Source organism: Poecilia latipinna, unplaced genomic scaffold, assembly GCF_001443285.1.
Source record: "Poecilia latipinna isolate Pla-1442-1.1 unplaced genomic scaffold, P_latipinna-1.0 Scaffold951, whole genome shotgun sequence".
NCBI classification, from domain to species: domain Eukaryota; kingdom Metazoa; phylum Chordata; class Actinopteri; order Cyprinodontiformes; family Poeciliidae; genus Poecilia; species Poecilia latipinna.
The window spans coordinates 439,950-450,161 of NW_015113567.1; the positions used below are offsets into that span (position 1 = coordinate 439,950).

Here is a 10,212-nt window from a genome sequence, read left to right on the forward strand (position 1 = left end):
GCCTTTGCGTCTTCTCGCTCCCAGCTGAGTCTCGCGAGGACAGCTTAATTCGTCGTGAGAAAAGAAAGATTAGCAAATGGAGATGGCATTCATGGTCGCTGTTTGAACGCTGAAAGGTTGGCGTTTTGATGTTTGTCTAAGCTTTTATGTAAACCAGTTTGGTTTGTTTACTGTTTAAAATGATTATTGTTCAGTAACAACGTTTTTTTAACTGTCGTTGTGTTGTTTGGTAAGCGCTACGTTGTTCAGGTGAAACATTAGCTTCCAGCTAACGGTGTTAGCGGGTGTTTTTCTTAAATAACAGTTAAAGGAAAGATATACCTTATTTAGATAACTTGTCTAATGTAATTTAGCATTTTTATTTAGTGGCGTGAAGGACGCCGATTTGAATGCTAGTGTAGCTTTACTGAGCAATTTCTTCGCATCTCATCAAAACTAACCAGTTTATAGACATTATTCAGTTCATTCTATTAGCTATGAGCTGTGAATACAAAGTTAGAAGATTTAGTAATACTGTAAAATATGATTCGAAAAGTTTTACTCTACATATTGGATACAATAAAATCATTTTTGTTTACTGTGTCTTTTTAGCCAGTTTATTAGACACTGACAAGGTTTAAAACTAGCTATGTTTTGAATAATAAGTTTAAAGTTATTTCCTTCAGCTCTCCCCACACAATTTTCTTCTTCTTGTCGAGTATTTGCATTGAGATCCAAAGTAAATATGGTTAAAAAAAATAAATACTTTTTTCAAAATAAGCAGAGTCAAATGTCAAAGATTAGAAAAGCACTCATCAGGCTTTTTTTCTTACCAGTACCCATTATGACTGATTCTGTAGTGACGATAATAAGCCTCAGGTGCTTTAGTAGAGTAAATGTTGTCAAATACAACTGGAGGTAAAATTATTACAAGACTACTCTCATTTTTTATGTGATTTTTAAAACTTTAACCAAATGAAGTGCATGCTGTTTGGTTTATTCACTTCTGTTGACCAAAAATGGCGAGAGTACCTAGTCATGATATGTTTACTAAATGGGAATAAAAACATATTTTTTCTCAGTATTTGACCTTTTATTACTAATCAGGTTTTGATATCTGATTGGTACCGCAACCTCCCAAAAAATTACTTAAATCTGTAAAAATTCCTGATCCTCCAATCAACCACTTGGTCTTTTTAAAATGGTTCACTCCCACATGAAAGTCAGAACAGGACCGACGGGTGTCTTCACAGCCAAAATGCGGTTTGTTTGTCTCGTTTACATCAGGTGCAGCGCAGAAAGCCGGCCATGTCTGAATCTCTGTACGAGAAGTTTCTGGCCCCAGAGGAGCCGTTCCCTCTCCTCTCCCAAAGAGCCAACCTCAGCGATGTGGGAACGCTGGACGTCAGCGAGTTCAGCTGTCAGCTCTCATCTTGTCACAGAACAGACCCTCTACACCGTTTCCACAGCAACAGGTGAGGAGAAAGCGTATTTCTGCACGCGGAGACGTCTGGGCCACCTGCCGATCGCAGCACAATGTTAAATCACAGAACGGTCACATGACTACTAAGACAGTTCCAGTAGATGAAAGTCTGTGGTTTACAAACATTCAACTATCCTCTAATCTGGAACAAACTTCCAGAAACCAGCAAAGCTGCTGAAACACTGATTTCCTTTCAATCATGGTTAAAAACCTTTTTGTTTACAGTTGCATTTGATTCATTTCAACTGAAAATCATAAATTATCAGTTTTTTTTCACTCAGTCACCACTTCCTTTTATTTTTACGCTGTTTACTCGTTTGCAGTTTTATTTTCTTTTTAATTATGCAAAAAAACTGATGACTGATAATGAGTTACAACACTTAATTTCATAATAAGGCATTTTTGAATTTTAATTTGAAATGCCTTGCTGCTGAAAAGGTGTTATATAAAACAAAACAGCTCTTCACTATTTAGAGCGCATTAATCCAGAAGCTAAACAAATATTTTGTGTTTTTTATCTTTGCTCTTTATCTTCTCATCGAATTGGGGTTTCTCTAGTTTGCACCAAAGTTTTGTTCTATTTTACCACAGTTTGTTTTTAACCAGAACGTAAACAAACCATAAAGTGATATTCAGCAGTGAACCTCACACAGTGAATTATTTTTCTTGTTGCGTTTTTTTTAATGTAGCTTCAGTCGTTCCAGCTGCATCCATTGGGTCGTCTTCTTTAAATTGATACACAATAGTAACCACTTAACATTTACTGTTAAAAGATGGTATGCAACAATTTTCATTAAGTGGTTTATCACACAAACTTTGGTCAAAAATATTCTTTGATTTGTCTGCTTCTTGTTTTGTTTTTTAAGCAGACTTTGATCAGGTTGACTCCATTTTATGTGGAATTATTTCTTATTCTTATAGTTTGTCAATTGGCATGTAAACAAACACCAACATGTAGCAGCGAGGCCTGCTTTCCATCCGTCAATAAACATCTCATTACATAACGTGCATGATGCGTGTCAGTATGATGTCATCTGGCGTTATTGGTTCTTTGGAAAAAAAGCCTTTATGATCAAAACACAGTTGAGGGCAAATTAGAGACATGGTGACTAAGAATGAATTGGTTGTTAAAATTAATGAAAAGGTTTCATGTACTGAGCTCCTGGGAGAAACTTCTGGTTAACAGAGACGAGCCGATGGGAGAACAAATTTAAATTTTCTTCAGATGAGGAATTTAAAGACTGCTTCTTTTATCTTATTTTATTTGCTTTATTAATAGATGTTTGGCCAAGGTATGTCCATGCATGTCTGGAAATAAATTAGATCCGTTTCTGAAAAACGGATCACTATAAAAGGGTTTCATAATGATCCATATCAATAATTATTGATTAGATATCTGAAACGCAGCCAAACTGGTGGTGTTTCTTTTCCTGTTTTATGCAGGTTTCCATTCACGTTGTTCTCTTATTTTTAAGCATTTATGAGTCACGGTGGCGAAACCAGACAATGCTGCTGCACCAGTTACTCAACAGGTTGTTGCTAGGTAACCAAAACTGTGAGTTAGTTGACGCCACCGACCTCAAGGTTTCCCCCAGAAAACTCGCTAAGCCTGGTGGCTGGGCGCTGGGGCGGTCATTCATCCAGCGGTCCGTCTTGTTTTTGAGTTAAAAAATGTTTAAAGTTCACAGGAAATTTGAAAATATCACTTGATAATTCTGTGTTATTGAAAGATTGGAAGATTAATACCTGAACATTAACTATAAAGTCTTAAAAATGCAAACATTTGAAAAAGACTTAAATAAACAAACAATGCTTAGCCTGGTGGGGGCACAAGTAAAGCCTGGTGGCCCGCCAGGCTTATAATACACTGGGGGAAACCCTGAACCTTGCTTAGCTAGCACTGAGAGGTTGAACAGCTAGAGGCGTTCCTCTGCCTACATTTCCCAGAATGCTGTGTGGTTATGGATTGGAGTTCAAGGAAATCCTTGAAAATTCCGTCAGACGTGTTATCGATCCATATTGATCATGATTCTATTCTGATACATGTTGTTGTTTGTTTTGTTGGACTTCTATAACTAAACTAATCAATAAAGCAATTAGTAAACCAATTTTCAAACTATTTGCGTCTCGTTTAGCATGTTCTCTGCGTTATAAGCTGACGCCTTATCGGAAGCTTGTTCTGTCAGAACCCGTGTCGCATTGTGACCGTCTGCTGGTTGCAGGTGGAACCTCACTTCCTGTGGGACCAGCGTAGCCAGCTCAGAGTGCAGTGAGGAGCTCTTCTCCTCCGTGTCGGTCGGCGATCAGGACGACTGCTACTCCCTGCTGGACGACCAGGAACTGACATCCCTGGATCTGTTTCCGGAGGGCAGCGTCTGCAGCGACGTCTCCTCCTCCATCAGCACGTACTGGGACTGGTCCGACAGCGAATTTGAGTGGCAGGTGGGCTTTCATGAAGCCTCTCCCTCTCTATCAGGGTAGATTTTTATTTTTAGGCTTCCTTTACATTTCTGTGTGGATCTTTTTGCTTTTCTCACCAGTTGCCGGGAAGCGACATCGCCAGCGGCAGTGACGTCCTCTCTGACATAATCCCAAGCGTGCCGAGTTCACCATGTCTGTTCTCCAAGAGGAAACCGAAATCACACACCCACCGCAACCTGGACGAGCTGCCCTGGAGCGCCATGACCAATGATGAGCAGGTAGGAAAAGAAACACAAAACTGTTTCCGTCAGTCGGAACAAAAAGCTAACCGCGCGCTTTCTGGGTCCCTTCCAGGTGGAGTACATAGAGTATTTGAGTCGGAAGGTGAGCACAGAGATGGGCCTGAGGGAGCAGCTGGACATCATCAAGATCATCGACCCGTGCGCTCAGATCTCTCCCACCGACAGCGAGTTCATCATCGAGCTCAATTGCCTCACCGATGAGAAGCTCAAACAGGTGAGCCGCACTCTGAAACACCACAGAGTTCCCAAAAATACAAGTTTTAGGTGATTTAAAGCTTTCAAAGTGCTTGGTTTCTGTATAAAGTCCTTGATATTTTGTAATAAAATTCAATCAAATGTTTGATTCAAAGTGTAGATTTGAAAAACGTTACTTTCAGACAGAATCAGATATTTTCATACAGGTAATAAAAAGACTGCCTGAAGTTCAGTCGGGCTAAACATTCATTGTTGTAGGTTTGTTAGAATTACTAAAATTATTTCTATTTGTTAAATGCCAGAAAACTTAGCAAGAACGTTTTTAGAGATTTTTTTGTAACTTTTTTTTTTTTTAAATTGCATTTAAAGCATTTAATTTGAGAAGGAAAGTCAGTTAACCCGATTTCTTTGGATTGTTTCACTGTAATGATTGTTTATTATTCCTAATGGATCTGTGTAACTGAAATTAATGATGACTTATATTTTTTATGTTAAAGTTATTGAAATTGGAGGATTTTTTTTTGTCAAAAAACCGTTTTGTTCTCAGACCAGTCAGGTTCATGAGGTGAGTGAGAAACATGTCAAAACATAAAAACTACAAAAACAATGTTAATAAAGGATATCATGTAATGGTTAATTTGTATTGTTTTTATCTCCAAAGTTCAGAGGTGGAAAAGTTAGAAAGCTCTTGAAAATAGTAATAATAGGCTTGAGTTTTTATTTTCAATAATAAAGATGATATAAGCAGCTTAATAGACGGTTTAGTCCGTTTCATTCCTGAGTCGTTCCCTCCAGTTCTAACTTAATGTATAGAGGGACATTTTCTTGTTTCTTTTTAGCTTTTCTGTACAAAATGACCTCAAAATGCTGATGGTTTTTCCCCTGTGCCGGTATCAGGTGCGGAGCTACATCAGGGAGCACAGCCCCCGGCTGAGAGCCAGCAGCACCAGGGAGGGCTGGAAGAGGAGCAGCCACAGCAGCGCCAGCACCGGGGGGGTGAGCGGCATCAGCAGCAGCAACGCCAGCATGGTCAGCTCAGCCAGCTCCTCCACGGGCTCCACGGCCTCCAACTCTGTGGCTGGTGAGACCCAGAAACAAACATGGCCGACCTGAACTCTCAAAGCCTCCGTCTGGTTCCTCTTGTTCCGGTTTCTCCTAAACAGATTTAACTGGACGGGTGAAAGCCGTTCCAGTTCGTTTAGAGCTTCTTGCTCTTTTCCCGTAACTGTTTGCGTTGCGTTCCAGGTGGCACCGCCTCAGCCTGCAGCGGGAGCAACATCAGCAGAGCTCACAGCGATGGAAACCTGTCGAGCGCCGCCGAACGCATCCGAGACTCTAAAGTATGAAGTTTTTACTGTTTTTTTTAATGCTGGTGTTGTGCTCCTCACAAGGTTTCACACTTTCTCATGTAGTACACAAATCTGAAGTAGTGAGGAAGTGTGAAATGGAAGGAAAATATTTCTATTACAAATCAAAATCTGAGACGAGTGCTCATGAAATCTGAGTAAAATACATGAGTCTGTGGTTTACAGCAGTGCAAAATGTGACAAGGGGACACACTGAATGTGACCGTTTTACTTCTAAAGTATAATAACTATTGTATAATGTTAGTGCTTGGGCACTACGCCAGTCATTCATCCAGAGTCCTGTCGTGTTTTTGAGTTAAAAAAATTATTAAAGTTGACAGGAAATGTGAAAATATCACTTGTTATCAAATGATTGGAAGATTAATACATGAACACAAACTATAAAGTCTTAAAAAATCCAAACATTTGAAAAATAAATAAATAAGCAATGCTTGGCATGGTGGGGACACAAGTAAAGCCTGGTGGCCCGCCAGGCTTGTAATACACTGGGGGGACCCTGAGTTGCTGATCTTTTTTTCCCATATTTTTTTTACATGTTTCTGTTGATATTTTTGTTGAGCTATCTTTTCTCATGAGCTCCAAAATGTCCCAGTCAAATGAAACATGTAACTACATGTTTAGGTTTAAACCTACAGTTTAAACCTAAATCTGCCAGGAGTATGAATAATTCTGGACTCACGTGTATAGCAACGTGCTGTAGCAATTTGTGATTGTGATTTTTTTTTAAAATCTTTATCTTATTTACCTCCTTGCTCCAGAAGCGATCAAAGCAGCGGAAGCTCCAGCAGAAAGCGCTCCGCAAGCGTCAGCTGAAGGAGCAGCGGCAGGCGCGTAAGGAGCGCCTGAGCGGCCTCTTCCTGAACGAGGAGGTGCTGTCGCTACGGGTGACAGAGGACGACCACGGAGACGACCTGGACATACTGATGTGACACCAGTGAACCAATCAGTGCTCCCTCTAGGCCTGCAAGCTTTCTGCCTAACCCGACGCGTTTCGTCCCAGTTCGTGTGTTTGGCAGTGTTTCGCTTCCAGTGGCCTGCGACTTTAGCTCAACATGCTAGTGCTTCTACTGCAACTCTGTAATAACGCTGCTGACGCTTTGAGAAAATACCAATCTCGGTTTAGCTTGCTTAGCACCACAGGCTAGCTGACACACAGCTAGCAACAAGAGGATTGCTGCTTAGAGAAGCTTTTATCAGCTGATGCTACTAGAACCACGACAGACAGGAGGGCAGATCAGGAATCACTGTTTTTTTTTTTTTTTTTTTTTCCCCTACAAAATGCTCAATGAAAACATTTCCATAATTTTTCTCTTCTTCAAAATATTAGAAGTTGCAGTATGTAACTTTTTAAATGTTTTTTACGTATTTGTCAAAACTGTCGCTGTGTCGTGACAATATGCTGAGACAGATGATGTATGGGAAAAAAATCAAGCTCCACCCACCAGCTGAAAAAAAACAACCAATCAGAGGCTGGAGGAGGTTCTTATTGTTGTCAATCATGCTTGCGTATGCACTTGGTAAATGGGCTAATGGCAGAAACTTTTTTTTCATAAACAATAGACTTCATAACATAAAAAACATACAAACGTAACGACAACGACTGTTTTACATTTAACATTCTTTTCAGATATGTTTTAAATATTCCCCACTGACAAACTTACACTTGGCAAACGTATAAGCAATTGGGTTAACTACTTTTAACATAAGAGTATGCAAGTAAATGAACAGGGGAAAAAAACTAAAAACAGTACAATTAAGAATTAAAAGCAAACAAAAATATAGTGTAATGGGGTTACTATTACAGAAAAATCTATTATCTGCTGTCATTGGTGGCCATGCTAGCTAGCATCAGCATTAGCAAACTGAGCAAACCCAGTAAAACTAAGTTAAAAATAAAAATAAAACTTAGGGTTTATAGCTGAGAAACGACGTACTGTGACAGGAAAACAGTTTATCCACCACCATTAATGGTCGCGCTAACTATCATTAGCATTAGCAATCAAAACAAAAAAAAAAAACAGTAAAAGTGTGAAAATTAAAAATAGCATGTGGAGTTTATAGCAGAGAAACAACTTACCTTTACAGGAAAACCATTTATCTGCTGTCATCGATGACCATGCTAACTAATAATAGCATTCATGACAGGATGCAAGGGAGAGCTGTAAGCAGTATGTATACAAGATTGATTGACAGCGTTAAGACCCTCCTCCTGGTCCTGATTGGTTGTTTCTGAGTGGTGTATTTCTGCAGTTAGTGCTGGGGAAAAATGAAGAAAAGTAAAAAAAAAATTCACAGGTTATGTGTCTCGTACTGTCATGACATACTAACAATTTTATCAAATATGTCAAAACATTTTCATAAAGGCTCCACACTTGCAGCTTTAAATCACGTCTTTAAACAACATGCTCGGGCTGCAGCAGCAAAAGATACATTTCTACACCATGTTTTGTGACATGAATACAGACGGACTGCAGTCTGGGTTCAACTTACTTTACATGTGGACGGTCTCTGTTTTCTGTTTCCATTTTCTTCAGCCTTCATTCTGTCAGAGCTGAAATTAAAACGGTTCTTCATTCCAGAGGTTTCAAAGGAAGTGAGCTGGTCTGTCTTTCTCTCCGCTGAGGTGCTGCAGCCTCATTTTCACCAAGGCTTAGAGGGAGCACTGAAACCCTGCATGTTTAAACCGCTCTCCCCCCATGGGCCAGGAATTAGTTCATTTTATATCCTACACTTACTAAAACGGCTCATGCTTCTTGTAAATAGTAACACTGACATCCTGCTTTGGTGGCGGCTTCAGCTCAGTTTGCTTTGGGTAAAGTTATTGGTTATCGCAGCTTCCAGTCTTTATATTTGTCCCTTATTATGCTTTTGTTGGTGTTTTTGTGGCGTTTCATCGCATTCTGAAACTCAGACATTTGTTTCCAGGTGAGCGTACTCAATGATTTGAGTCTAAAATGTAAGCAGATATAAAATCGTATTCCCCTACTTTTTCACATTTCAGCTCAACAAAATGTTGACGCGATGCTACAAAAACAGCCTCTTTGGAAAACTGAAGCTATTGTTTTAATTTTTCTAGATTTAGCCGCTTTGTGTTTATATTTTTTTGTTTCTCTGTTACGTTGTGACTCTTTCACTCCTCCTGAGCTGTAAGGTGTTTAAACCACTGCAGTTACTGGCACAAACATCTGCTGTTTGTCATATATTTGAAATGTTACTGTTCATATATATAAAGATATAAATTACAGCCGTTACGTTTTAAAAACAGGTTTATGTCTTCTGTAGCATTGAAAAATATTAAGATTCTATTTTGGAAATTGAAATAATTTTGAAACAAATGTGATTTAAAATAAAAAGAAGTGTGTGAATAAGGTACCAAGAACTGCTGAAAAATAAATGAGCTTAAAATCAAAGTCTGAGTGGAGTCATTGCTGTTTAACTACTGGAGTTGGAGTAAGTTGTTTTGTTTTAACCTTTTGAAAAACAATTTTCCATTTTAAAAACATTGGCAAAGGTATATGTTACAGTTGAAATAATTTTACTTTGGACAACCCGACATTGTTCAAAATGTGCTGAGTAGATGACAATAAGGGGCATTTTAATGTTTGTAATCACTAATTTTGAGGTGTAGTTTAAATACTTTATAAACACTCACTGCAAGAATCACTATATTTGAAGGATAAAACGTCTTTTAATTTAGTAAAGAGAACAAGAAGGGAGTGAGAAGATGTATTCGCTTCTGGCTTTATCAAAACATTTCGGGTAAAATCTCCAAGAGGCTTTTTTCTCTATTTAGGAAAAGTCTATCGACCTTACATTAAACCTTATCGTTGCAGTTTTCTTAGAAGACTGTAGAGGGCAACAGTGCTTCAGGGTGTCGATGCGGAAGTGGCGCAGTGCTTGTTTTCTTCCAGCTGCGTCTCCGGTTTATTTTATCGGTATTTGTGAGCTGAGCGGTCCAGTTATTTCCACTCCTTGATTGCTAGAGCTGTCGTTGCATTTTCAATGGGGGCTCACGGGCTTCTGGGGAACCAGCCGGACTCCATAGACTACTCGGTGCATGAAGCCTGGAATGAGGCTACAAATGTCTACCTGCTGGTCATCCTGGTCAGCTTCGGCCTGCTCATCTACGCAAGAAAGTAAGCACGGGTTTTAAACACGCACCTCTTTTACTTCATGGAAATAGAGAAAATATAGCTCCTACTTCAGTGTATCACTCCGCACTAATTCCGTTTTCCTTCGTATCTACCGTGTGCATAAAAGAATCAATCTGTTAATTGAAAATTGTTGACTATACATCAGTAAGTTAAGTCTCCAAAAAATTTGTAGTACGCTAATGACTGCAAGTATGACAGTTTGTTTTACAATAGAGTAAGATATATTTACCTGCATATTGGTGCGTTTTTTGTTTTTTTAGTTATTTATTCATAGAAGAATAGTATTCAATATTAATATATTTTCTTAAATA

The 10,212-nt window shown here is 39.0% G+C and overlaps 2 protein-coding genes across 2 annotated transcripts in view; both read left to right on the plus strand.

Moving 5' to 3' along the window:
* The first annotated feature begins 17 nt into the window (after nt 1-17).
* On the plus strand, nt 18-7,773 carry fam199x (family with sequence similarity 199, X-linked). Its single transcript, XM_015049562.1, has 8 exons — nt 18-116; nt 1,267-1,454; nt 3,685-3,904; nt 4,003-4,161; nt 4,238-4,399; nt 5,278-5,461; nt 5,626-5,720; nt 6,506-7,773. The coding sequence occupies exons 2-8, from the start codon at nt 1,288-1,290 to the stop codon at nt 6,674-6,676; spliced, it is 1,158 nt and encodes a 385-aa protein (XP_014905048.1). The 5' UTR covers nt 18-116; nt 1,267-1,287; the 3' UTR covers nt 6,677-7,773.
* Nucleotides 7,774-9,607: 1,834 nt separating this feature from the next.
* The window catches only part of smim19 (small integral membrane protein 19), a 12,966-nt gene continuing 12,361 nt past the window's right edge, over nt 9,608-10,212 (plus strand). Inside the window, exon 1 of the mRNA XM_015049558.1 lies at nt 9,608-9,883. Coding sequence (XP_014905044.1) covers nt 9,750-9,883 — 134 coding nt within the window. The 5' untranslated portion in view covers nt 9,608-9,749. The remainder of the gene's footprint in view (nt 9,884-10,212) is intronic.

What these genes read in the sequence shown, in the direction of transcription:
- fam199x (XM_015049562.1), top strand. Translation starts at nt 1,288, where the DNA reads ATGTCTGAATCTCTGTACGAGAAGTTTCTGGCCCCAGAGGAGCCGTTC. An exon ending in ACAGCGAATTTGAGTGGCAG is followed by an intron (nt 3,905 to 4,002) that starts GTGGGCTTTCAT and finishes TTTTCTCACCAG; the next exon opens with TTGCCGGGAAGCGACATCGC. An exon ending in CCATGACCAATGATGAGCAG is followed by an intron (nt 4,162 to 4,237) that starts GTAGGAAAAGAA and finishes GGTCCCTTCCAG; the next exon opens with GTGGAGTACATAGAGTATTT.